This window comes from Haliaeetus leucocephalus, unplaced genomic scaffold (assembly GCF_000737465.1).
Source record: "Haliaeetus leucocephalus isolate CR32 unplaced genomic scaffold, Haliaeetus_leucocephalus-4.0 Scaffold395, whole genome shotgun sequence".
NCBI lineage: Eukaryota > Metazoa > Chordata > Aves > Accipitriformes > Accipitridae > Haliaeetus > Haliaeetus leucocephalus.
The window spans coordinates 2,743,722-2,771,245 of record NW_010972831.1 but is presented as its reverse complement, the minus strand read 5'-3'; the positions used below and the strand labels follow the sequence as shown (position 1 = coordinate 2,771,245).

Sequence of the window (27,524 nt, the reverse complement as noted above, 5' to 3'; positions counted from 1 at the left end):
CCCCCCAGCTTTCTGGCTGCCCCCCACCTTGCAATGGCCTCTCCGGAGAAGATGCACCCTGGGCCGGCCACCCTGCTCTGCTGTCTCTGCTCCCTGCTGCTCCCCGGTAAGTGCTGCTGGCACCGGCGGGGGGGGGCAGGAATATATCTATTATGTGTGTGTCTGCAATACGGGGGGGGTGTGTTTGCACCCATCTCCCCCATCCAGCCCCATCTGCCCCCCCCCCCGGGGAGCCCCTCCCCCTCTGTGCCCGGCTGGGACCCCCCCCCTCCAATCTCAGCTGCCCCCTCGCCTGGTTCTCTGTGCCCCCCCCAGCGAAATGGGTAAAGATTAGAGTTTATTCCTGGCTTAATGAAATGACAGCTTGTGTTTTGCGAGCGCTTGCGGCGGGCTGTTTCCCTGGGTAGGGAGCAGGATGGCGGGGGGGGAAATGGGGCGAGGGGGGGGCTTTGCCCCCCCCCCCCCCTGTCCCCTTAATGCAGAGCTGCTTTAGCAGGAGGATCAGGGGCTTTATCCGCTATTATCCACTCGCTTATCCCCCAGACCCGCACCCAGGCACTTTCCCAGCCTGAGCCGAGTTAACAGGGCAAGCACTGCCGAGGTGGTATGATTTTGGGGTGTGGGGATGGGGGTGCAGCCCCTGCCATCCCTCTGTTTCGGATTTCCCCCCCCTCCATGGGTTTTAGGGCAAGGGGTTTGGGGCGGTTGCCCCCCCCCCCCCCCCCCACCTGTGGCCTGGGCTGGGTGGGGCCCCCACTGCCTGCGCTCACTTGCCCTGAGTTGCATCCAAATCACTGCTGTGCCATGGCCGAGCTGTGGTGACATCTCGGCCTGCCCTGGTGACAGCCCTGGGGACACCGGCACCTGCTGCCGGGGGCTTTTTTTTGGCAAGCGAGGCCAAAGAGGGGTCACGCATCCAGGGGGATACGGGGCTGGTTTCCGTGGATGGTTTTTTTTCGGATGGTTTCTGTGTAAAACCAAGCCCCACGGATGCTCCAGCTAAAGAGGCTTTCCCTGGCAGCCAGCTTGGCCAAGCAGAAAATGGGGGGCTGCTGGAAGTTTGGGGGGAACCACTCAGACCCCTCCTGCCAGCCCGGCTCTGGCTGTGGGCTTGGCGTGTCCTGGGGGCTGTGCTGCCCAGCTCAAACGAGATCCCCCCGGGTACCGGTGGGGGTCTCTGGACCATGCCCAGCTCCATTTTGCACTGGCAGCCCATGGCCGAGGCACTTCTGGGGCTCAGGCAGGGCTTTTTTGGGCATCCGCAGCCCCCCGAGGCTCTTTGGGGAGCTGCTCACCCACAATGGTGAAATAAGGAGGAGGGGGGGATGTTGGGAGTATTGTGGGGAGCTGGCAGGGGGTTTCCCCCCTTAAAAAACTCTGACCCCAACAGAGGAGCTGGAGTGGAGATGCTTCAGGTTGGCGAGCATCGCAACTTTACGTAGCATCCTTTGGGGTGGCAGATGCTGCCCCCCTGTACCCCGAGACTGGGTGCTTCTTGGGTTGCTGCCCAGGCAGGGTTTGCTGGGCAGAGCTCTCCTCTTTGGGACCAGCAGGTTCAGGGGGTTTGCAGGCAGGGCTCTGGCAGCCGGCGGGGAAGCACGATCTCAATTTCTTCCGCTTCTCAATTTGCCTGGATGAGATTCAACCGTCTGGGTCGGTGGTTCCCCACGGCCGGTGCGCTGCCGAAGGCGGCTGTCGGCTTTGCTAGCAGGTGATGGGAAACATCTCCGTGCGAGCGATCCATCAGGAATCGTCTCTGGTGCAGGCGCTGGATGTGGCCCCCTGCTCTCCATCCCCTCCTGGCCATTCCTAAGCTTCCCCCCTGTTGCTGCTGGGACACCAACAACCCTGTGGGTCAGGCCTCTGGTTTATACCGGGGCAAAATCTGGCCCCTGGGCTGGGGGATGCGATGGGTGGGGGGGTCCCCGTGGCGGCGATGCCAGCGTGAAGCGGGCGAGGGTGGCCTGTGCCGGCTGCAGGGCCGGGTCTCGCCATGCTGCCGCGGGAGGATGCCTGTGCCGGCGGAGAGAGAAGCCTCTGCCAGGAGTTTTTAGGCTCTTTTCAGGATGCGCAGCTGCCCTCGCTGCCGCTTCGGCCTTTCCTGGACAAATAAAGGTCTCGGAGGGAGCTGGAAAAAGAGGCTGAGAGCTCCTAATTCTTCCAGCCTTTCTTACAAATGGCTCGGGCTGGTGGTGGGGGTCAACCGGCGGTGAAGCAGCACGCTGCTCTCCTGCCTGGGATATTTTATTCCCTTTTCCCTTGTTTTTTATTTAAGAGCAACCCTCGACGCCAGCTTCACCCCCGCTGTGCTCTCCGCCGGCACTGGGAGCTGCTTGGCTGCTGGCCCCGGATCAGCTGCTTCCAGAAAGGGTTTTTTTGGCACCTCTGGGGTGGGATGGCCCTGGGGTGGCCCCAGAGCTTGCAGGAGGGACGGACGGACCCCGAGGCGAGGCTGCGGCACGGTGGGGGTGCCAATGGTGTGTGCTCGGTGCGGTCGTGCTGCGAAGCTGCGAGGGACCTGTCGGGATGTGGCACAGGGGGGATTCACCCACCGGTTTGCAAAATAACTTGTGCTGTCCGTGGGGTTGAACCTGGACTCCTGCGTCTTCTCTCTGCTGCCTGCTGAGCCTCATACCCGCAGCGTGCCTCAGTTTCCCCTCTCCCAGAGGCAGCACTCCCCCAGAGGCAGTGATCCAGGGGTGTTGGGGTTATTCAGCATCTGTCCCAGCACGCAAGGCAGGCTTGGGGTCCCGCGCTGGATCCTACAGCCCTGACGCCTCCATCCCACTGCCAATGGGGATGGGGCCATGCCGGTCTCCCGTATCTCCCACCGCTTGTTACCACCTTGGGCAAGTCCCAGGTGTGGGGCTGGGAGTGAAGGACGATGCTGTGGCCCGTGGCTCCATCCCTGGTGGGGGGCTCCAGCCAGTGCACCCCAACCCTGGTGGAGGGGGGGATACGGACCACCCCCCATCCCCGTTTCAGCTTAGAGCATCTCCAGGCTCCGGGATTTTCAGACCAGCAGGTGGAGATGTACAATAACTCGCTGCCAAACTGGGAACGTACACCCGGCTTTTGCTCATTTAACGCCCAAACTGGGAACGTACACCCGGCGTTTGCTCATTTAACAGCCCCCCATCCCGGCCCTGCCGATGGGGTCAGAGCGGCCGAGCATCCTTAGCTCCAGCCAGGTGCAGAGAAGGGGCAGTACGACCTTTCCCTGCCTTGGCAGGCAGGTGAGAGGGCAGGATCTGGCCTCTGGGCTGGGTTAAACCTGGCACAAGTTTTACCTTTGGTGCCGCAGAAAAGGGGGTCACCCAAGGGCACCCCAGGGCCCACTCCATCTCCCCCTAACCCTGCTACCTTAAATCCCAGCAGGATGCTTGTGCTGGGACGTGGGGGTGCGACATTGGACACCCTACCAGGAAATTGGCTTTTCTTCTCCCCTTTTTGTCCTCTTGGTGTTGTTGAGGAAAGAGAAAAGGATGAGGGATGCTATTGGTGGCATGATGGAAATCCTTTGAGGGATGATTTTGGTAAGCATCAGTCACAGGGTTTGGCCCTGGGGATTTCAAGACGCGTTAGGTGCCTCGATACCTTCGGTCAGAACTGTCCTTTTGTGTGTGTGTGTGTCTGTGTGTGCACGATGCTGCACCCCGGGCTCAGCCCTGCTGTATCGCTGGGGGAAACTGAGGCAGGGTATTGGGTGGCAGCAACCCCCTGACTGGGGATTGCTCAGCAATTTTTAGAAACCTGGCTTTTTTTGTTGTTGTTTGTTTTTTTAAGTGCTACTATTTAATTAACCCCACCATGACTGACTGGCTGCTTAGGTCCCTCCTCGCCCAGCTTCTCTGCATCCTAAAAAGAGGAGGAAAGGAAAAACCAACCCAGCTGGGGGTCCCTGCAGAACATCCCTAACGCTGCATTGGCACATCCCAGTTTCATCCCCTCCTGTAGCCCCCAAGCTCTAACAGGGAGGTGGGCAGCAGGATGTGGCCTCATCCTGGGAGGTGCAGTGAGATGACGGGTGAGGGAAGGGGTGTTTACATGGCATAACCTGATTTTTTTTTTTTTTTTTTGGCTCCTTCAATTGCCTGGCCAAAATAGCCCACGATGGGCGTGTGGAGGAATCGGCGAGCTGCCGGTGTGTTCCCCCTCCCGCGCGGCGCCTGTCGCTGCCGCCGTATGGGCATCCCATCCATCTGGAAAAGGTCACTCTTGCTAATCTAATCAGAGTCTCTTATTATTAAATACACGGCTCTGCTAACGAGCAGCTCCCCAGGGAGGGAGGGAGGGAGGGGGCTGCTCCAGCAGTGGGACATGCTGTGAGGGGGCCGGGGACCCCAGACGGTGCCTCTGGGGATAGAGTCCCTCTCGGGGAGTTTGTCTGCATGCGACGCCAGAAAGAGAAATAGTTCAATGGTGTGAAGTGAGGCAGGTCCTGGTGCTCCTTGCCAAGGGGAGAGGAGGTTGGAGGTCGTCGTTTCCCTGAAAACTGGGAGAAACAGGGTCCTCCAGCCACATTTGATGGTGGCCCAGCGATCCCCACCCCAGGGGAGGCACCAGCTGGGCTGGGGGATTTATGGACTGTCACCTCTCCCCCAAATGCCCCTGGGTTTGGGGGATGTGGCTCTCCTGGGGACCAGTCCCTTCATTTTTCCAAAGCTGTTGCCTGACCTGTTGCTGCTCCCCGCTGGGCACACATCCTTCACCGCCAGCTGGGTGCTGAGCCCCTCGCTCACTCGTCTGGCCTCCTGGGAGGATACCGTAATCAAGGCAATTTGCAATCTTCTGATGAAGCCATCGACTCCTGCTGGCGAACATTTTACCATCACTTGGACAATATTTGCCTTCCTTGATTTTTCAATAGCTCTGCTAAAAGCCCAGATGGATGCTGCTGGGGTGGCTTTGCCCCTGCTCTCAGGTGCTGTCACCTCCCGTCTCCTACAAGGGTTAATGGGGCAGGTTTTGTGCTGATTAAACAGGCCCGGTGAGGCTGGGGTCTTCCCCAGGACTAGCAAAAGTTGAGAATGAATTGATTTTGAATTTATTTTTCTTTAAGGAAAAGCTACGTTTTTCCTCTTGAAGATAAATAAGGTTGAAAATGCAATACCCGCCACTGCCGGCTAGGTGTGGTTGCTGGATGCACTCCTCCCCAGGTACCAGCTAAATTAAAAAAGGAAGGGGATGTATTCGAGCTGCGTGTGTTTGATGCTGTGCCTGGTTTGCTGGGTGGCAAAGTGCTGAACTGGTGAAGTCCCTGGCCCAGTGCCTGTCCCCAGCTCTGCTTCTGGGGCTGCTGGGATGTGGTTTGGGGCCGATGCTGGACCCCAGCCCTGGTTGCTGGGGTCTGGGGCTGGATTTATCTGTGGCTCCTCGTGCTCCTTGGGTGCCTCTGGAATCGAATCCCGCTCCGGCTCCAAACGCAACCTGACACGCGTCACCGGGGGGAAAATTAATCGGTGTCTAATCAGTCTGAAATGTGTCACTTGGCACGGCCTGGGGGACATATTTGGTGTTCAGTTTTGGAGGGTGCTGGGACGATGTTCCTGCTCCTGACTATAGTGGGAAGGGACAGAGAGGGGACGGGGGGGCGTCCAAGCAGGACATGTGGCTTTGGGGGGGGGGGGGTCACTGCATCGCCTCTGCCCCAACACCATGATGCTGGGGGCTTCTCCCTCGGGAGCTGCTGTCCCTGTCCTTGCTTCCCCAGGCCACCCTTCAGGGCTCTCCCTTGCTGCCTGTCCTCCTCCTTCTGGCTCCCGGAGGGGGTTATTTGGGGAAACCATCTGTGCTCGCCTGCTGCTGGGGGGGCTGCTCCCAGCTCCTGGCATGGGAGGAACCTAGCATGGGGGGCAACCAGCCCAGGACCCACCACAGCGTGTGCTGGGGGCTCAGGGGCTGCCGGCTTTATCCCGGGGCTGCTCCCCCCCACCCCTTTCGGAGCCCCTGGGCATCCCTGTGGACATTCATGGTCAGGCATTTCCTCATGCTTTTTTTCCCCCCTTTTAATTCATTTCTTCATTTTTCTTCTTCCTCCGTAAAGGCCCTCTCCTCCTGTCCCCCGGCCTGTCCCTTGCCGTGATTTGTGGAAATTGCTCTAAAGTAGCTGCCGCGTAAAAGCCTTGCCTGCTCCAGGAATTTATGGCAGGCTGCGCCTCTGCACGGCACATCCCATTTAGGCCATATTTATTTATTCCTTTAGGTTCCTTGCTTTTTTTTCCCCTCCCTTTTAATAATTTCCTGGGGGAAATGCAGAGCTCAGCACCGCAGCCTGGCGTGGCACTGGGATGGTTCCCTTTTGCTTAGTGCTGCCGGCCCCGCAATACAGGCTGTGTGCTGGCCTGGGGCTGAGTCCCACCAGCATTTCTTATTTTATTGCTTCTGCTGATGAAGCTGGGCTGGATCTTTTGGAGGGGGAGAAATCTCAAGAATCTAAAAGAAAGGAGAATATAGCAGTACCCACCAGGAATAAGCACAACCCTGTATTAGACACTAGAGAATCCACTCCTAAGCCAATGCTGCTGCTCACTTTTCCTGGCCAGCACCCACTCAATTCCTACTCTGGGCTGATTTTGGGAAGCCTGAACCAGTTTAACCTCCTGGGTTGAATGTTGCGGTCCTTGGTACCACAGGGGTTCCCAGCCCCGTCGCCCCATCGCCGCTGCGGCCGTGGGCAGAGCTGGGAGCCGGGAGCATCCCTACGTCCCTCCCTTCCCTGCGGCTGCAGCCGGGGTGTCTCACCGCCATGTGCCAGGGGAAGGTAATTTTACATTTGTAACAATTATTCACTTAATTGAGTTCCAATTAGCTGGGACTGGAGATGGAGGCTGTCGGCGCGTTGGAGGGAAGGGAGAGCTTGTTGTCTTTTATGTTGCCGAAAACAATTTTCAAGGCTCTGGCATCTGGGAAACATTTTGGAGGTTTCCACGAGGGGCTCACTTGTATTTTCTAATTTCTACTTGTGTTTTATTACTGGGTGGTTTTTTCCCTGGGTGTGTGGAAGCGTGGAGTGGAGCGGGGCTTGTGTTGGGGCTGACTGAGTGGAGGTGTGGAGGCCTCCGTTTCCCCTTTTTGTTTTTTTTTTAGGACGATTGGAGGTGCTGACCCCGCGTGGGTTGGTGTGTAACATGGTAGGGATCAGTACTGCAGGGAGGGAAAGGGATGGGTGTGATGCCCATTCGCGGGTCGGGTGGGGAGATGGGGCATGAGCCTGGCTCTTCCCTGGGAGCCGGGGCTGCCTCTAGTGGGAGCAGCCAGCTGTTGGGACATCCAGATGTGGGAGCTCCAGGTGCGGGACATCCCTGGGAACTCTTGATGTGGGACATCCCTGGCATTTGGGGCCATTGCTGCCCGTGTTTCCCCTTTGTGCTTGGCCCTGCTGGCTGTGGGGGCAAAACCTGGACCACCAGGTTTTAGGGCTCTGAAGCCTCGGCTGGGGATCTGTGGATGCTCGGGGGAGCGGGGTGACTTTATGCTGGCTTGAAACGAAACAGTAGTTGGGACAACTGTGCTGGTGGCCTGGTGGGAAATAGCCAGGCTGGGCTTCATCCTCGGGGGCTGCAGGGTTTTGCTGTGATTCCCTGGCTCTCGGTGTTTCGGGCAGATCCGTCACCCCGTTGTCTCATCTGGGTGCTGACCCATGTGGGGAAACTGAGGCAGCAGCATGTCCTGCCCTCATCTCCCTGGTTCAGGGATAGGATCATCACCTTGTCACCCTGATATTGGGCTGGATCTAGGGAGAACGGGAGTACTAGCAGTCCCGGTGGTGCTGGCAGCCCTGTGGCCGGGAGAAGAAGCATCCCCTGCTTGTGTTTGCAGAGAACTGGAGATGATAGCTGTGCCCTCGGCTGCTGTGGTTTGCAGGGTCCCAGGGCCTGTGTCCAGGGTTTTGGACCACTGATGGAATCCTGCTGGCCTTTTCATCCCGTGGTGAGGAATCCCAGCGACTTGTGACCGCCAAAACCCCTCCAAAGAGTCCCGAGCTGGGTTTGAAGCCAGCGTGAAGCCCTCTGCTAGGGATGATAATACAGCTCCCTGCCACCCCCCTGACATCCCACCCTGCAGCCCTTCCCATGTATTTAGTGAAGGTTTTATCATCGTGTCAGCTCAAGTCATTGCCTTACGGACAACTTTCCCTGCTTGCTCTGAGGTGGGACCACCACGGAAGGCCAGCTGCGATGGGCTGGCATGGGCTACGGCCACAGCGCGTGGCAGTGGCCGGGCAGGAGCCGGGGCTGGTGTCTCACATCGCCGGTATTTTGGGATCTCCCTTGGAGCTGCGTTTGGTCCGTTGATGCGCCAAGCCCCCAGTGCTGCCTGTTAAAATCATGAGAGGTTTTAACCCGCCTGGCATGACCTCAAATATCTCCTCCCTCTTCTCCAGTGCTTTTCCTATATGCTCTTCCCCTGCTAAGTGGGGATATACATGCCGGGAGCCCCCCACCACATCCCACGGGATAAGCCAGGATAAAGATCCCCCCTGGAGCGTTGCTAAAGCGATCCCTATGGCAGACGGCTGGGGCTAAGCTGGACCTCAGTGCTGGCTATTGGTGCTAGATAAGGGGAAGAGGAGGAGGAGGCGGCTCTTCAGCCTCGGGACGATGGGTGGAAGCAGGAATGGGGCTGGTGAGGCTGCAGTGGGGGCAGGATGGGGGGGCTGAGCTGCATTCCCCCTGTGCCCCGTTTGCTGGGGATTTGGGGCAAGAAGGGAAGGCGAATGAGCCGGTGTCCCCCATCAGCCATAGCTACGTCCAGTCTGTCCGTCAGCCTCTTTTCCTGTGTGTCCGTCAGTCTGTCTGACCCCAGCATCCCCAAGCAGGGGGCACGGAGCAGGAGGGTGGCCAGCGGTGACCAAAACCCTGCGGTGGAGCCCTCACCGAGGGGGGACAGGGAGGACTTTTTGGTGCTGCAGACCCCCAGAAGCATCAAGACCCCTTGGCCTGGGGAGGGGGGGGGGTGTCGTCTTGATTTTTAAGGCATGGCTGGAGGGTGCTGCTGCTGTCCCCACGTGCCCTCGTGGCAGGGAGGAGCAGATCAGCCCATCTGGCCAGGCGGCTGCAGCCGGTGTGGGGCACATCTGGCTGGGCAGATGTGGGGGCTCAGCGAGGGGCTCGCTGGCAGTTGTGTTTCCATCTCCCTCTCTTTCCCCCTCTCGCCGCTGTGGGTCGCAGGTCATGCGGGCTGCCGTGGGGTGGGAAGGAGGGGACGCACAGGAGTCCTGTCGCATCCCGCTGTGGGGCTGGGGTGGCTCCTCAGCCCTGGGGGGTCCAGGCAGCCCCCGGGCCAGTCGGAGCCTGGGCAGGCACAAAGATCTGCTTTTTTTGCTTGCGGTGCCGAGCTGCGAGGGTGGAAGGACCATATGGTCCCCTCTGCGCCAGCCTAATAAACCCGGGAATGCAGGTCAGGCGCTGCAAATCCCGTTAACCACAGCGGACCGCAGAGCGACCAGGGCTTAACCCTTCTGTCCCCCCAAACCCAGCCAGAGGTGGGGGCATGAGAGCCACCTTCCCTCCCAGGGGCTGCTAGAAATCAGGGCAGGGGCTGGGAACAGTGGCATGGGGGCTGGAGTCTCCTGAGCTTTTCTGCTTGTCTGTCCATCCCTCCATCCACCCTTTCTCCTTCCATCCATCTTCCATCTCCTGAGCTGCTGTGCTGTCTGTCCTTCCTTCCATCCTTTCTTCGTCTCTTGAGCCATTGTGCTGTCCATCCATCCTTCCCTCCATTGCCTGTTCTCCCTCTTCCTAGAGCTATTCTCTTGCTGTCTACCCGTTTCTGATCTGCCTATCTCCATCCATCCATCTAGGCACCCTCCATTCTCTCTGCTGGTTCATCTATCCTTATCCACCCTTTCTTCTTTGCTGCCTAGCCAGCAGCCGCGCATCCATACAGCCATGCATCTCCTTCCCCCTTCTCCTTCCCTCCCCACCCTCTGTCCCTCCGTGGCGCAGAGGCTCGAGCTGGGCTGGGCTGTGATCCACTCTCCTGGCACCCACCCCAGGCTGGATGCGGCTGGGTTAGACCTTCTCCCGGCAGGATTAGTTTATGACCGAGGAACAGAGGCGCCGGTCCAGTCCCCCTCCTGGCGACAGATTATAGCATCATTTAAATGCATTTTGTCTGTGGAAGGAAATAGCTTCTCTGGGTGCCGGCAATCTGCCTGCACTGAACTAATCGTGACTGTCACATTAATCTCCATCCCAGCTCATCCCCGCTCCTTTCCCCCATCCGGCATGGCTGGGGTGCAGGTCTGTGCGTGGGCTCGGTGCCAGGGCCACCCCAGGTATCCCCATCGCAGCAGGGCTTGGCCTGAGTCGAGCAGGGTCCCTAGCACACATCTCTGCCTGGCTGCAGAGAGGAGAGGGGTTTTCCTTGCCCCCCCCCGGGCATACAACCCCTATTTGCCATCAGAGAATCCCCATGGCAAAGAGGAAGGAACCGGTTGCTGGGGGTCTCTGCCACGAGCTAGAACTGGGTGCCAAATTGCAGCTGAAAACCCAGCTGCTTTTGCCCTCCCAGTGCGGTGGGTGGCAGCGGGTGCCCCTCGCCGGCAGGCAGCTGGGTGCGGGTTGGGTGCTCGCCGGGGTGGCACAGAGGCTCTCCTGTCCCCCCACCCAAGGGATGGGGGTGACACCAGGCGTTTTGCACCATCCCAAGGGTGGGTTTTGCTCGGGGCTGAGCTGGGCATTGAGTCAGGTGGGTTTTGAGTGGGTTTTCTTTGTGAAATGACCTGATCCTTCCCCAAACCTGAGAGATTTTTAAGGAGTAGGACCTGATGCTATTTCAACGAGTCAGTTAAACGTAGCCTCTTTCCCTGGCTGCCTGTGCCTCCTTTGGTCCTGCTGGTACCTCACACAAGTGGTCAGGCTCATGTCACTCCAGCTGGTGGATCCTTTTCCGCAAATAATCTCATGCCTTGGAAAAAATCCCCTTTTCTAATTGCTGGGGATGGCAGAAGCAGCCGTGGCTGTGTCAACCGGGATGCAGGGAGGATGCAAACCTTCACGTTTCGTGGCAGAAAGCAACCTCCATGAGCTGGAGGAGCAGAAGGCCCCTCGCTGGTGGTTATTTCTGAGCAGAGTGGCATCCGTGGGTGCTTTCTGGGGCTCAGCACCTCTCCTGCAGCTCCTGGCTCTCCAGGAGCTGGGAAAACAGAGCAGGCGAGCGGGACAGGCTCTGCAGCCGGTGGCGAGCAGGGTTAGCGTGGCAGGAGCCGGAGCTGTGCCCACAGCGGTGCCGGCATGGTGGTCTCGCTGGTGATGCCAGCAGCGTGTCCGCAGCATCCGCCCAGCCCCGGGGAATTCTCTGCCTGGCTCTCGGACAAGTTTCCTCCCAGGCTGCGTAGCTGCAGATGCTGCCCGTCCCCGTATCGAGTGCTAATCCTTTTATGAGCCCTCTAAGCTGCTTAACTGCCCGGTGCACCGCAGCAGAGAGTTCCCCGGGTGGGCTGCGGGGTCCCTTTCAGTCCTGGGGGGTCCGGCCAAGGCCATGTTCCCGGCTGGGGAAAGCCTTGGGTTCCTGGCATGCTCTGAAGCCCCCACCGGGGAGGGGGCTGAGCCATTCCCAGGAGCGGAGCCGTCACATCCGCACCTTTCGTCGCCGTCTGACACGGGTAATTTGGGCTCTCCTGCTTGGGAGTCGCTTGGGAGCGGTTGCAATCAGCGCCGGGAACGTGGGGTGCGGGGGGCTGGCAGAGAGCCGAGGGGAGCGGGGGGGGGACCTAGGCCTCCTGGGAATCGCTGGCAGCCGCTGGCGGATGCAAAGACCTTGAGATGTCTTCCAGGCTCCCGCGGCTGCCGACAGAACGCGTGCCATCGGTGCGGCTCCACGCCGACTGCCTTTCGCAGCATCTGCTTTAGCAGAAAGATTTTCATGGGGTTTCTCTCCGCTTGCCCGCTGTGGCAGCGGGGTAGCCGGCCGGCTCCATCCAAGGGGCTCGGGCAGCTCCAGCCCCCCGGGAGTGCGTGGCCAGCAGGGACTGCACGCTGCCTGTGCCGTGGCTGCCTGTTCTGCCTTTATGATGTTTATTCCTTTTTTTTAAAGCAAAATGGTCAAAATGAAGGACAAAAGGGATTTCCTAAGGGCCGTCAGACCTGGGCACTGCTGGGGTTTGCACAAAGTGGCACCAACATCATCTCCATCACTTTTCCACCAGGTCATGTCTATGCCTCGAAAAATTGGGGTTAGGCCGGCTTTGGTGCACAGGGACAGCACCGTGTGGGTGGCACTCCCGGGTGGGTGACAGGTGACAGACCAGCTGTGACACCACCCTTACGGGCAGCCCATGGGGACGGAGCGAGTCTGGGGTGAAGAAGCTGATTTAGTCACCTTCCCCCTGTGATCTGGGAGCTAAAAGCAGGAGGAAAGCCTTGATCATAGATACTTGATGGGATCTGCCAGCCAAAAATTAACCTGGACCTGCCTAATTTTTGGTAATGAGCCTCTGGAGAAACTCAGCATCCTTTTCTCTGTGCATTTGGAAGCAGGGATGTAGCCAGTTGTGCCCTATTTCTGTAAGTGGGTCTGTGCTGTTTTGGCCAGTGCCTTGGCCAGCGTGTTGGGGTGGGTGACCAGCACTTCGGGGTCCCCAGGGGCAATACCAAGGTTGGATGCGGCTTCAACACACCCTGTCCCAGCCTTGGGCAGCCCCCGAGCATCCCTCCTCGCTGGACACCCCATCCCATGCCGAGGGTGGGTTTGGTGAGGCTGGAGCCACCCGCCGGGAAGCACAACGATGGCTAAGGTCCCAGGGAGGTCTTCTGTGTTTTTAGTTTGCAGGAGAGAAACCCAGCTAGACTCCTGCTGCCCTTACGAGGGGTCCGGGGTCCGAAGCAGCGGTTCCTCCTCGCCGTGGGGCTGGACTGCTCCCACCTGGGTTTGGTCTCCCGGCTTTGGGGCTCAGGAGATGCTCCGGAGGGGGATGCCCCATGCTAACCTGCACTCTCCATCCCCTTCGCAGCCCACACCAAGGGGCCAGCCCCCAGCCCGGAGCCTGCTGAGACCCCCGGTGCCATCACGCTGCCCGTGAGCTACCGCCTGTCCAACACCCGCTTGGCCTTCTTCCTCAAGGAGGTGGGAGCCAGCCCGGTGGGCAACGGCAGTGCCCCGCTGCAACGCGCCGAGCCCTTCGTCGTCTTCCAGACCAAGGAGCTGCCCGTCCTCAACGTCACCCTGGGGCCCTTCAGCACGGGGCTGGTGCTGCCCAAGGAGCAGCTGCAGCCCTCCAGCACCCTGGAGGTCCCCGACCGCCTCACCGTCAACTGGAAGGTGCGCGCCTTCATCATCCAGCCCCGGCTGGTGGCCAACCAGCCCGTGGTCCAAGTGCTCTTCTACGTAGCCGGCCGGGATTGGGATGACTTCGACGTCACCGACCGGCTGCCCTGCGTGCGGCTCCACGCTTTCCGCGACGCCCGCGAGATCAAGAGCTCGTGTCGCCTGCGGGGCAGCCTGGCCATGTGCCTGGTGCAGGCAGAGCTGCCCCACGCCTGGTTTGGCCCCCCGGCCGTGCCGCTGGGCAGGCGAAAGAGCCCCGAGAGCCTGGAGGTGCCGGGCGAGAGCCAGCAAGCCGAGCTGTACTACACCCTCCATGCCCCCGACGGGGCCGGCCAGTGCCTTGGGGAGATGGTCCCCCGCCGTGGGGCTGGGGGGGCCAGGACCGAGGGTCCCACGCAGCACCCGCTGCTGCGCATCGGCAGCGTCAGCCTCCTGCAGCCTCCCCCCGGGCAGCCCATGCAGGAGCATCGGCTGGACGGCAACGTCTTCATCCGCCTGCCCGACAAGCCCCTCAAGCCAGGCGAGGTGCTGAGCATCCTCCTCTACCTGATGTCCAACTCCACGGTGGAACACTTCACGCTCAGGTAAGGTCCTGGGGCTGCCCCCAGCCCAGGAGCAGCCGTCTTTCGAGGGGGTGGTTGTTTCGGCTGGGCTGGGCGAGGGGAAGAGGGGACGGGGAGGGTGTGTTGTGTTTCTGGGACCTGTTGGGGGCTGGACCGGGTCTGGCAGGGCTTCGGGGAGGTGAGGGAGGCTGTAGGAGCAGTTGATGTGGTTTTGCAACGTTCTAGGACTTTGCAGTGGGAGCTTCTCAGGAGAGAGGGGAAAGGTTGTCCACCCAGGGTTTCCACCTCTGCATCACCACTAGGGTCTGCTGCCTTTGCCCTCCCAGTTGCACTGGGATTAGGGCCCCGCCAGCAGATGTGGGTTTGTTCAGAGCCATTTTGGGGACAAGGTGTGGTATGGCCATGGGGCTGCTGCGGAGTGAGCTGGGGCTCCTTGTGTCTACCCGCATCCTGCTCTTGTGCCCACCTCCTAGTGCTGAGCACCCCAGTACGGGGAGGTCCATGGGGACACCCCCCCTTGCTGCATGTCCCTAAGGATGGGGGGATGAGCCCCGGTCACATCTCTTCAAAGAGCGTTTACAAGTGTCTCTGTGGCCACTGGGCCAGCAGTGAGCCCGTGGCATGGGGGATGTGGCACTCCAGCCTCTCCTGTCCTTTGCCCCGGGGATGCCCAGCCCCACAGGGGTGTTACTGTCCTGGGGGGCAGCACTGGGGTGGGGGGACCAAACTCCTGCTGGAGGCATGATGGGGGGGACTAAATCCTATGAAAAAGAAGGGCTGGGGTGGGCTCAGCCCCACGGCGGTTGCTGCCAACCTGGATGATGTTTCCGACAGCCAGGAGGGACTGGGGGGAAAAAAACCACCCCCTGTGCCTATGGCAGGGTGTCCGGAGGGGGTCCATGGGTACCCAGGGCTGAGGGTCTGGCCCTGACTGTTGCTCTCTGCAGGGTGAAGGCCAAGAAAGGCGTCAACCTGCTCAGCACCAAGTCGAGGAGTGGGCAGTGGTTGGTGAGCTCGGAGCTGCTGACGGGCGGCAAGCACTCCACTGCCACCGTCGATGTGGCCAGGGCGGATGGTGCCAGGCCCAGGTAAGGGACCCCCCTCTCCCTCCCCCAGCTCCGGGGGAGTTGGGGAAATTGCTGCGGTTTGGCCCGAAGCAGCTCTGCCTTCATCCCCACCCTGGGTGCCTTGTTGGCTACAGTGCCATGTGGGTGCTGGCAGAGGAAACTGAGGCACGGCAGTGCACAGCCTGGACTGTGGCACTTGGAGGCACTGAAGGGGGATAAGCAATTTTGGGGTCAAACTCTCAGTCCATCTGAGGTCGGGGTAGGACCTGCACCAACGTGAGAAGGGCTTAATTTTCTGTGTGGTTTTTAACCTCGGCCAGCACAGTGTAGCTGTCTAAAGGGCAGATGAAGGTGGGTTTTGTGGCCCAAGGTGGGCAGGTTTGTGGTCAGGCAGGCAGCTGCCAAAGGGCTGTGTGAGGTGGAGCGTTCAGGTGGGATCTGCTTTGTGGTCAACACAGGCGACCAAGCTGGGGCTCAAGCAATGCGCTCATAAGTCGTGGGTACCATTTAGCAGCTGCATCCCTGGCTCTGAGCTGGGATCGCCTGGCCATGTCAGATGCTGGTGGGCACGTGGTGGATTTTGGGGCTGAATTGTGAAGCCAGGGGGGATCCCCCAGTTTGGGGTGGAAGTATTTTAATTTTTTTAAGAAGTTTTAATACCCTGAGAGGCAGTAGCTCTTTGCTGACTATCCTGGTGTCTCCTCCGGGAAGGAAGAGGAGCAGTCCCCAGGCAAGGTCCCATCTGGACTCTAAGGTGATGGATGAGTGTCGGATGGGGAGCACGAACTAAGGCAGCACCTGAGACGGGCAGAACCAGTTCTGCTTGACACAAGGATGATGCTCATCCCTGGGGCTCTGGGAAAGGCTGGGGTCTGTTCAGGAGAGTCCAGGGGATAGAAATGAGGATGGGCGAGGACCCACAAAGCCAAATTGAAAACCCAGAAGCTGCTCAGCCTGGAGAAGGGGAGACACGGGACTGGCCTGTGAGCACACAGAGGCTGCAAGGGTGAGGGGCAACTTTGCTCCTTGCATCCACGTGAGCAGGACACGGCGAGCAAGGGCACGGATGGGCTTGGGGTCAAAACCACCAACAGGAAAGACTCTGAAGTGCTGGAAAACAATTGTTCACAGGCTGTGATATCTCCATCACTGTGTCTTTGGGAAAAAGGAGACAAGTATCTCCAGGAGGTGGGTTAAAGCGAGTTGATGTGCTTGAGCCGTTCCTGCCCCCTGCATTAGAAATCTCCCCATATCTCTGCCCTTACCCCATAACTGAGAGAAGCTGGGGACGAGCTCTTGCAGAAAGAAGATCCTCAGCTCTGACTACTTCGAACGTGAGCTCAAAAGCTATCTGCAGAGAAACCCCTCCAAAGGGCTTACCCAGAGGGTGGATTTTCCTTTACCCCACACCATCGCTTCCAGATACAAAATGCAACAGCGGCATCCAAGCCCGCAGCCCTGTGGCTGACATTGGAGCGTCCCTGTGGCTGACATTGGAGCGTCCCGGGGGCCATGAGCCCCCGCCATCCTCTGCATGGCCACCCCAGCACCCCTGCACGTGGCTGCCAAACCTGCCGGCAGCGAGATCCTCTCCGCTCCCCCTTCCCCTGTCTGCTGCCGCCGCTTCAAATCAGCCTGGAAAGGTTAGAGACGGAGGATGAATTTAAAGTGATTACAATCACCTTTTAGACAAACAACTCCATCAAATATTAACGGAATGGAAAGTATGAATGACTCAAAGCCGTGTTGCCCTCCGGGCTGTGCAGCCGGAGGAGTTTGCCTCGCTGGGGCTCTGGGGGCTTTTGGCAGCGCTGGCTGTGCTGGGAGGGGGCGAGGGCCCTGAGCTTTGGGGCGATAATGGCCAATTTGGGATGTTTTGCACCCCCAGCAGCTGCATCCTAAGTTATTCCCCCAATGTGAGCAGCCCAGCTCTTGTCTCTGCTGTGGCTGAGAGCGGGTGATGCTCGGGGAGGGCAGAGGATGGTGGCTGTCCCCTGGCAGGGCTCCTGGGATGCCCAGGGGCACCCCATGGTGAGGAGTCCCAGCGCCGAAGCCGCAGCTCTGGTTTGCCTTTGAACCTGGCTCTTCCCATCTGTATTTAATACATCTGTGTTGGAAGAGGCAGTGAGCAGCCCAACCCCTTTCTTCAGACTGGGTAGCCTTTGGCAATTCCCCTTGCACCCCCAAAGCTGCCTTGGGGGCACAAAGTCCCAGCAGGACCCCACCAGCCCTTGCGTGGCAGCTCCACTACAAAGCCCATCGTCCCTGCCATGGGACAAGGGAGCAGGGCTTGCCCTGGCCTGGAGCAGCCCCGGCTTCTTGTTCTCCTCTTTCTCTGCTCCCTTTCACTCATTAGGTATTTATCAGAGAGAAACCCGACTGTATCCTGCATCCCTAGATTGATGGGACCTTCTCAATAGCTGCTACGCTGCGAGATGAGAGCGGAGCCGGTCCTGGCTTCCCCTTCCACAGGGATTTCACCTTTCCTCACCCCCCTCCCTCCTTCTGCTCTGGGGGGGGGGCTTTTGCTGGCTCAGCGGTTCGTGGAGGCTCTGGGGTGTCCCCTGGGGATGCTCTGTTTTTGGGGAGTGTTGGAGAAGTTTGACTTGGGCGGCGGGGGTTGAATCCTGAGTCCCCCAAGGGATTTGCAGGTTGGACACAGAGATGGGAGGGCAGGATTGCATCTGGGGAGGTTTGCTCATAGGGTTGTCGTGTAAGAGTGATTTATGCTGCTGCCGTCAGACTGTGTCCAAGCCGTGACACAGAGGACAAGGGACACCAGCTGCTGAGTCCCCTCATCCCCTTAGACTGGCACTCTGTGCCGCGTTTGGCAGCGTGCAGACTCTCCATCCCTTCCTGCCTCGGGGATGCCCCAGAGTTTGCCGCTGTTAGCTTCGGGTCCCACTGTTCTCAGCAGCGGCATTAACTGCATGGGGTTTTGATGAGCTGATGGTCTTGGGGCTGTTATCCCCTGCTGGTCCTGCCTACCTCCCCCATCCCCTGCCCGTCCACCCCGTGCATCCCCATGGCTGCCTGTGCAGGCTGGGGGACAGCCCTACCCTGAGTCCCAGCTCCGTGTTGTCCCATCTGCTGTCTGTGGTTGAACTTTTCTCCCATGCCTCAGTTTCCCCATGTGATCCTCTTGGAAGGGGCTGTAAAGTCAATGGCTTGGGCTGGGCTCTTGTATAGGGACTTACTGAGTTGGGACTTGTCGTCCCTGAGCATGCTGCCCTCCTGAGTGTAGGACGCTTGGGGTTTGACCTGCGGGAGATGAGCGTGGAGGTGGGAGCAGCCCAGGGTGGTAAATCCAGGCACACTGCTGGGAAGACAGAGCCAGGGAGACGAGGGCAGCACCTGCAGCCACCCACCGTCCCCTGGGGCCGTGGCTACACAGTCACACTGTGATAATATATCACCCAGCAGCCTTGGGAGAGTGCCCGCTTGAGCCGCTGAGGTTTTTCTCCTGCTGGAGAGAGAGTGAAATGCATTTCTCTCTCCCACTGGGAAGATTCCCATAGGAATCTGCAGGCTCCCATGGGAGCAGTCCCTGGCAGAGGGGAAAGATCAGGGCTGCTGTGTTTGGTAGCAAGCATTGTGGTGGTACCACAGCATGGTCCCCGTGGCAGGCATGGGTACACTGAGAAGAGACCCACTGGGGGATGCTCTGCATCGCTAGAGGGGACTGTCCGATGCTGATCCCAGGGTGTCTGCGGGACCCGGGGCACCCAGCTCACTCTGTCCCCCTCCTGTCCCCTTGCCCAGGGATGGGGACTCCTCATCTGAGATCATGCAACTGGATTTCGAGATGGAGAACTTCACCAGCCAGTCGGTGACACGCCGCATCATGTGGCACATCGACTACCGGGGCCGCAACCCCCCGCCCGACCTGGAGAAGGTGGTGACGGAGCTGACGGTCATCCAGAGGGACATCAGGGCCATCGTGCCCCTGGCCATGGTGAGCGGGTTCCTGCCCTCTGCTTAGCTTATCTGCTTTGATGTGGAGGATGGGTGGGTCCCCCTGAGGGATCTCCCACCAGCTCATCTGCCCCATAGCACCTATACATCCATACATTCCCCCTCTCTCCCCTGCCCCAAGTTCTTCTCTCCGAGGACCGGAGCAGAAGAGGGGCCAGCCAGGATCTGACCCCGGGGGGACAGGCTGCCCTCTAATATGATGGTCCCATTTGCACCCCGTCCCCAGGACACAGAAATCATCAACACGGCCATCCTGACGGGGCGGACAGTGGCCATTCCCGTGAAGGTCATCGCCATTGAGCTGAGCGGCACCATCGTGGACGTCTCGGCTATGGTCGAATGCAAGTCCAACAACGAAGACATCATCAAGGTGGGTGTGAGGCGGGGGATCTTGTGACCCTAGCGAGGGGATGAGCTTCTTCTAGGGGTGCTGACCCCAATAGTGGCACGGGCTGGAGCTCGACAAGCTGGGGAGAGTGGCTGAGCTGATGTGCTACAAAAGCCCACCTCATCCCAAGCATCAACCCCTCAGTGGCTTCGGTCCACATGTGTCTCTCCCTGGGATCTGTTGGGAGAAGAACAAGATGCTTTGTCACTGTCCCTGAAGAGGCCATGGGATGCTCTGGTGCTGCGCAGTCTGGCACCAGGCAGCAGCAATAACTATGGGTTATCACGGCATTTAGCACTGATAAGGTGAAATATTGTCGCCTCGCAATGTAAGCTGCACGTTTCTATCAGCGGCTTCACTTGTGCCTCTGGGGGACGTTTATCTGCCATTTGGATCAGATGCCAGGCTGAGCTCAGGCTGGGGCTGGGTGCTGGCCCCAGCCAGGAGTGGGGTGACGAGCTGAGCAGATGGGGACAATGGAGGGAAAAGGGGGGCTGAGGGAGAGGAGCGAGATGGGCTGCACGGGAGAGATGCTGATCTGGTGAATGCAAAAGGCTCATTGTTGCAGCAGCAGCGATTGCCCCCACATACGCCCAAGCCACCGAGACAGCAGTCAGTCCTCAAATCCAGCCATGACTTTTCCATCACCAGACCCATTCATCCATATACATTTTTCTATCAATGTATGTATTGATCTATCCACCTGCCTGTATTATTCTACCACCGTTTCCACCCATCCACCCACCCCTAGACATTGTTACCTTCTCCCAAACACCTCCCACACCTCTCCCTGCACGCACCCAGCCAGCCCACCCTCTCCATGTCCCCGCTGTGTCGGGCAGAGGCAGGGAGCCATGCTGGGGGTCTGGGCTCTCCCCTGTCCCCCAAGCTAGGGGACATAACCCCTTCTCCCCTTCTTCACCAGCAGCCACCAGCTGCTCTCCCAGCTGAGCCAGGGGTGATGGGCAGAGCCCCGGCTCCACTGGGACTTGCTCTCTCCAGTGGTCCGTGGGCGTGCGAGTGGGTGACAGCTGGTGTCACAAACTGTTTACCCAAGTTCTTGACTAAAACTCCGATCTGTGCGATTTACAGCACAGGGTCTAATTTATGGAGACCGGTCCTCCGCAGTGTGATAAAACATTGGAGCAATAATACACTTCAGGATGGACTCCAAGACACTTAAACTGTTTAATGTGCTGCCTTTCTACTCATAAATCTATTTACACACTGTCCCCAGACCTGGGGGGGAGCAGACATATGCACACGAGCCGGGATGAATAATACATGGAGCAGCCCTCCGGCCCCAGCTCACCTCCTGCTCGCATCCCGCTCTCCGCTCGGAGCCCCGTGCAATTTCTTGCTGAGTTATTTTGTGTTTGAGCCAGAGCCTCATTTCCGAGGGAGCTCTCAGTTACCTGCTGAGATTGGGGAGTGTGATTACGGTGTCAGGGCTATAAACCTGTTACATAAATCAAAGTTTACATAGTGGGATGTGCTATCTGTTACTGTAAATAATTTAGCATGAAGGAGGGCTGGGGAGCTGCTTCTCCCGATGCTGCCTGTGGTTTGGTGGTTGTTGCTCTCGTGTGTAACACAGAGGGAACGTGTCCTGGATCTGGTGTAGACCTGGCTGGGAAGGTGCCAGGGCCACCTGCGAAGGATGGTGGGAGAGCATGGGTGGCAGTTGTCATCCTCATCCCCTTCTGTGGTGACACAGGGTGACTGCCCATGCTCTGTCCAGAGAGGAGGATCTCATCACTCAAGATAGCATAGAAATAATCCCCTTGCCTGCCTGCATGGTGGCCTTGGGGCTGCATATGTGTTGAGGGACATGCAGAGAGTGGAAGGGCCACCTCTGCTGCCAGCGACGCTCAATGGGAGATGCTCAACCTCACCTGTTATGTGAACCTTCCTTAGGAGCCCACCATCCACATCCACTTGAGGACCCACCAGGAGCAAGTCAGCTCAATGGGACTGAGCCTCAGGGACCCTGGTCACCGCCAGGACCCCTGGCTGGCCGACATGGCGTGCCACCAGCCGTCGTGGCTCTTCCCACTCTCGAGGACCTCGGAGAAGATGTGTCCCCTTGATCCCATGCTTGAGGCCATACCAAGTGGGAAGCTCTGGGCTACAGAAGCAGAGCTAGTGGTGCCTTGGCTTGGAGCCCAGGCAGACCTCAGCCTCTCGTTTCCCGATGCCTTGCTGCAAATCCGGGAAGATTCTCTGAACAAGCATGCACTTCATTTAAAAGCTAATCTGCAGTCACTCCATCATTAGGACAGGCCTGATGTGCTGGGATTTTTTTGTTGTTGTAGTTTCAGCCCCCCCCCAGTTGCAAAGCAAGTGGTCCCCAGAAGAAGATGCCGGGGGGATTTATTAGCTAAGGTAACGCAAGCAGCAGCCCATCATATTTATTGTGATAAATGACACAATATCCAGAGCACTCCTTTGCTGGAGGATTCGCCCAGGAGCTCATCTTTATTCAGACACCACCCTGCCAGAGATGAGATTGTCTCTTCAGATGTGCTGAGCTGGTATCTCTGAGAGGAAGACAAGGAACAAGCCCTCCTGCATTGCACTTCCCTCCTGTGCCCGGGGAGCAGGGACTTCCCGAGGAGCCCAGGTCCCAGGCTCTGCCTCCTCCACCAGCCCAGGAGGACCACGGACACCTTGCAGCAGGCTTCTGCAGCCAAAACATGGAGCTCTTGTCAGGCCCTGCTCATGGGCTAGAAAATGCAAAGTTCCTGCAGCTGGATGCCACAGGTACCCAAAGATAAGGTGGCGAGAGAGACAGTGATGCTGTCACCTCTGCTGTCACCTACCATTCAGCATGGACTCAACCCCTTATCAGCCATCAGAGAATATACGTGGGAGAGCAGCTTGTTGGAAATAAGCCCTTCTGTGCTGTTGACATGCTTGGCGCATCCGAGAGCGACTGCGCTGCTGGCTGAGCAAACGGGTTTTATTTTTCCCCAGCAGCAAACAACTCGGATGCAATTCCTGATGGTGTGGGGGGTGAAAGGGAGTCAGGGTTGGGCCATGGGGCCACTGCAGATGAGAGGTTGGAGTCCCCTTGGCCTGGTTGTCTTCTGCCACCCATGCTGGGAAGGAGTTGTTGACTCTGGTGGCCTAAGCCGAAACACAGGCGATGCTGCAGTGGCGTCCTCTTAGCTCCTTAATTGGCTTGGATCGGTCAGTAATAAGTGGCCCCCCCGGGTATATTTGTTTTACAGCAAATTTAATTAATGCATTTGCATAAATGGGAATTAAAAGAGAGAGAGAGCAAGAAGATGAACGTGAGGATTGAGATGGACTCCAGGAAGCTCTTTCTGGGGTTAGCAGGAGGGACAGGGACAAGGTACTGGTGGGTATCTGCACATGGGCATGTGGCTGGTCCATGCTCGGTGCCTGTGCCCCCTGGGTGTGGGTGGAGGAGATTTTGGGGCAAATGTCCATGATGAGCAACTTGCAACCTCTGTGATGCCTCTAGCTCAAGCGTGGAAAAAGGGTACAATTCAGTGCGGAAGCCAAAGAGAAACTGAGGGACTAAATGAAGGTGCCTGGTGGAGGTGGGAGTGGGTGAGGGCTGGCAAGAGGACCTGGGTCCGGGGGAAATTCGCATTATGGACATGGTGTGTGCAGGCCCATGCCTCTGAGCAGGGCTCTCAGGGATGAGGGAGCATCCCCACTCCTGGAGCCACCTTTAACTGGGTACCTGCCGGGTGAAATTCTGCTCCTCCGACCCTTCCCTTCCTCCAGGCAGCCTCCTGCCAGGATCTCTGCTGTGTCTGTGGGACCGTTGCAACCCCCATCCTCCATTCTCCTCCAGGTCTCCAGCAGCTGTGACTACGTCTTCGTCAGTGGGAAGGAGTCGCGGGGCTCCATGAGTGCTCGGGTCATCTTTACCTATGAGCACCTCTCCGCCCCACTGGAGATGACGGTGTGGGTGCCCAAACTGCCGCTGCACATCGAGCTCTCAGATGCCCGGTTGAGCCAAGTGAAGGGCTGGAGAGTGCCCATCCTGCCGGACAGGAGGTGGGTGCTGCGGAGCCACCGTGCTTGGGGTCTGTCCAGCCTGGAGAAGGCAAGGTGAAGGTGGTGGTAGTGGTCTAATTGCCTTGTTTAGCTACTTAATGAGGGGGGTTTAAAGATGGAGCCAGAGTCATCTCAGGGATCCTCAGTGAAAAGGAGAGAGATCATGGACACAGGAGGAAAATTTCACAATGAGGTTGGTCAAATGCTGGAGCTGGTGGGGAACATCCATCCTTGGCAATGGTCAGAACTTCCCTGGATGAGGCCAGGAGCAGCCAAGCTCCAAAGTTAGCCCTGCTTTGAGGTCTAGAGACCTCCAGGTGTCCATCCCAGCCTGAGATATCTTGTCCTCTCAGCTGGTTAGGGAGCAGAGACGCTGGCGACCCTGTTACCACATGCTGCTGAAGTCCTCAGAGACCTCATGGGCAACAGGCATCTTTAGGCCAGAAGCCACCATTTTTTTTGGTGACCTTGCATATCTCCATTGCCTGGCCACCCCCTTCCTTTCCCGTGGCGGCTGAAGAGCCGTGGCAGCGGGGACCTTAGTAGCACTGCCCACCCACTGCCCCATCCCGCAGGTCGGTGCGGGACAGCGAGCACGAGGAGGATGAAGAGGAGAGGAAGCAGAGCCGGGGCTGTGCCCTGCAGTACCAGCACGCCACGCTGCAGGTCTTCACCCAGTTCCACACCACGGCGGCGGAGGGCACGGGGCAGGTGGTCACCATGCTGGGACCTGACTGGCTGGTGGAGGTCACCGACTTGGTCAGCGACTTCATGCGCGTGGACGACCCGCGGGTGGCCCACATGGTGGACAGCTTCACGCTGGCCGGGAGGGAGCCGGGCACCACGCTCTTCAAGGTAACCCCCCCCCCCCCGGCTGCCTTTCCTCAGCTTGGGGGGGGGTGGCAGGCGGTGACAGGCACCCTCGTCCCCTGCAGGTCGTGTCCCCGCTGGTGGAGGCGGTGCTGGGCGAGACGCTGGTGACGGTGGCGGAGGAGAAGGTCAGCATCACGGACCTGAAGGCCCAGGTGGTCTCCAGCCTCTCGCTGTCCCTCCACCCCAGCCCCGGCAATAGCCACACAATCATTGCTCGGACGTCCGTGCAGCAGACCCTCAGCTTCTTCAAGCAGGTGAGGCTGGGGGGGGGTATGCATTCAGGCTTGGGGGGGCCCGGTGGGGAACTTGGGGTGGGATGAGGGCTCCATCTGCAAGCCCCTGCTCCCAAATCCTGCTCACGGTCATGCCAAGGCCCTCAGAGCACCCATGTCCTCCAGACACCCTGGTGAACCCAAAGCACCCCAGAAACCTTCACACAAACCTATGAATGAACCCTGCCCGGCCTGGGGACGGGACACAACCGTGGGGACAAAGGGGTCTGGAGGAAATCCTATAAGGTTCCCAGCCCAGCTCTGGTAGCCACATCTGGCACCTCTGGGGCTGGGATTTGAGGTGAGCCTGGGCAAGCATGGGGAACATTGAGGGAAGAACAGGCAAAAGGGAAAAACTAGGCGATGGTTGGAAGGAACAAGATGGATGATGGAGGGATAAAGGGTGAATTGGATGGAGGGAGGGATGGGTGGAGGGATGGACAAATGGGTGCAGGTGGGACTGGCATCGTGCTGGGCAACCGGTGCCTGTGTTGGTCCCGCAGGAAGCGCTCCTGAGCCTATGGATTTCCTACAGCGATGGCACCACGGCCCCCCTCTCCCTCTACGACCCCAAGGACTACAACCTGGTGGTGAGCAGCCTGGACGAGAAGGTGGTCTCGGTGACCCAGGACCGGGCGTTCCCCTTGGTGGTGGCAGAGAGCGAGGGTGCGGGGGAGCTGCTGCGGGCTGAGCTGGTCATCTGCGAGAGCTGCCAGAAGACCAAGCGCAAGAGCGTGCTCTTCACAGCCTTGGCCAGCGTGCGGGTCCACTTTGGGTCTGAGGAGGACCCAACCTATGACTATGACCACGTGCCCAGCAAGCCAGGGCTGGCGGAGACGGGGGCGAGCACCACCCTGCGGGCAGAGGTGGAGAGGAAAGCGGAGCCGAGCGAGGACAGTAGGATGTCCAGCGCGTCTCATCCCACTGAGGACTTCCCCACCATTCCCACCGGCTTTGTCCAGGTGACCAGGGGGCTTACGGACCTGGAGATAGGCATGTACGCCCTCCTGGGTGTCTTCTGCCTGGCCATCTTGGTCTTCCTCATCAACTGCATTGTCTTTGTGCTGAAATACCGGCACAAGCGCATCCCTCCTGAAGGCCAGACTAACATGGACCATTCCCACCACTGGGTCTTCTTGGGCAACGGGCAGCCCTTGCGGGCTCACAATGACCTCTCCCCCCAGCCTGAGAGCCCTGGGAACCCCCTGGAAAATGTCCAGACCTGCTGCCACGGGGACCACCACAGCAGCGGGAGCTCGCAGACCAGCGTGCAGAGCCAGGTCCACGGTCGCGGGGATGGTTCCTCGGGGGGCTCCACGCGGGACCAGAGTGAGGACCCGCTCAACTCGCCCACCTCCAAACGGAAGCGGGTGAAGTTCACCACCTTCGCCACGCTGCCCTCCGATGAGCTGGCCTACAACTCCATCCCCATCGCCGATGAGGAGGACTTGGAGTGGGTCTGCCAGGACATGGGGCTGCAAGACCCCGAAGAGCTTCACAACTACATCCGCAGAATCAAAGAGATCGCTTAACGCAGGGGCAGAGGGGATGGGGCGGGAGGGAGGGGGCTGCCACGCCGTGCCACGCCACGCCACACCATGCCACACCACGCTGGCTGCTTCCCCGGGCCTGGAGACCCAAATTTGGCTCTCTTGCGCGTTCCCTCTTCCGCACATCTCACGTCCTCACCCTGTTGGAAGGCACCCCCGGGGGCCTTTTTCTTTTCTTGCCCTTTACCGTCTGGTTTTTCCAGGGGAGGCATCAGCACACACGTGGCCCCCTAACCCGCCGGCGCAGGGCGAGGGAGCAGCAAGGGAGGCGAGCCGAGGGGCAGAGATGGATGGGGTCAAAACCTTGGCGGGTGCGTGCATCTCCAACGGCGAACGGGGCAGGATGATGCTGCGGGTCCCGCCGTGCGGCGGGGGAAAGAGGGGAGATGCCCCGTCCCCCCAGGAGCCCAGCGGGGAGGTGGCGGGTGGGGGCTTCCTAAAGGCAATCCCTCTGCCTTTGCTGTACGTGGTTGCACAATTTTGGAGGTGAGTGCTGGTTCAGGGATTTGCTGCCCCACGGCTGTTGGGGGGCACCCCTACCCGGAGCCCACTGCCCTACGCTGTGGGTGATGCTGGGTGAGGCAGGAGGGGAGGGTGTCTGCCAAGGGGATAGAGCCCCATGGCCACGGGTCTGGGGGACCGCTGTCCCCATCGCCTGCTGCGTCCCAGCCCCAAACACCGGGCTCGCCCCGCTCCCTTCGGCGTGGGCCCTGTGGGACGGTAACGTTTGCCACGTGAGCATCGCTTGGGGACCGTGGGTGGCTGCCTCTGCTCCCCCCTTGCTGCCTGGGAAGGGCTGTGGCCCCCAGGCAGGGGCAGTTTGGGGGTGCCTGGCAAGCTTGCTGCCTGTGAACTTGCCTGCTCTTGCCTCTCCCTCTGTTCCCAGCTGTTGGGGGCATCAGTGTTGGGCCCCTCCACCCAACAGGCAGCTGGGACCTCCAGGGCCAGCCCCTGGTTTCTGCCCCCCCACCTAGTGCTGGGATGTGGCTCTGGGACTGGAAGGTGGTGTGGGGGCTTCCCACTGCCCCGGGGGGCCAAGCCTGGGTGGGGACACCCACAACCGGACCTGGCCCCAAGTCTCCCAGTGCCAGCCCAGTTCCCCCAGTGCCAGCCCAGCAGGGATGCCTGGAGCCAGGCTTAGCCTCCGTGGTGCCTTCTGACTGCCATAACCCAATGCCTCCCTGGTCACCTCACGCTGGCGGCAGCTCCCAGCCCCTCCGTCTCACCTGAGAGGGCCCCCCCCAGCCCAGGGCCACCCCAGCTCCCAGCCCAGCGCAGAGCATCCTCGGCCAGGTTAACCCTGCGGGGACACCCGGGTACCAGGGCTGGTGGGCTGGGGGTCCTGGGCTGTGCAGTTGTACCTGTGGGCACCGAGCGTGTGGGGATGGGGACACCCCCCCCCCCACGCACTCACCCGGTGGAGGGGGAAGGTGGAGGCTGGCAGCGGATTATTTCTGGATTGGAAGTTGCCCACCACTGTGTCTCTTTTTTTTTTTTTTTTTTTTTTTTTTTTTTTATAAAAAAAAAAA

At 59.4% G+C, this 27,524-nt stretch overlaps 1 protein-coding gene across 1 annotated transcript; it reads left to right on the top strand.

Annotated features, from left to right (window-relative positions):
• The first annotated feature begins 33 nt into the window (after positions 1–33).
• Positions 34–25,977, top strand: TMEM132E (transmembrane protein 132E). Its single transcript, XM_010573913.1, has 9 exons — positions 34–106; positions 12,959–13,856; positions 14,783–14,923; positions 18,665–18,857; positions 19,104–19,247; positions 23,095–23,300; positions 23,876–24,155; positions 24,236–24,427; positions 24,949–25,977. The coding sequence occupies exons 1-9, from the start codon at positions 34–36 to the stop codon at positions 25,975–25,977; spliced, it is 3,156 nt and encodes a 1,051-aa protein (XP_010572215.1).
• Positions 25,978–27,524: the final 1,547 nt, after the last annotated feature.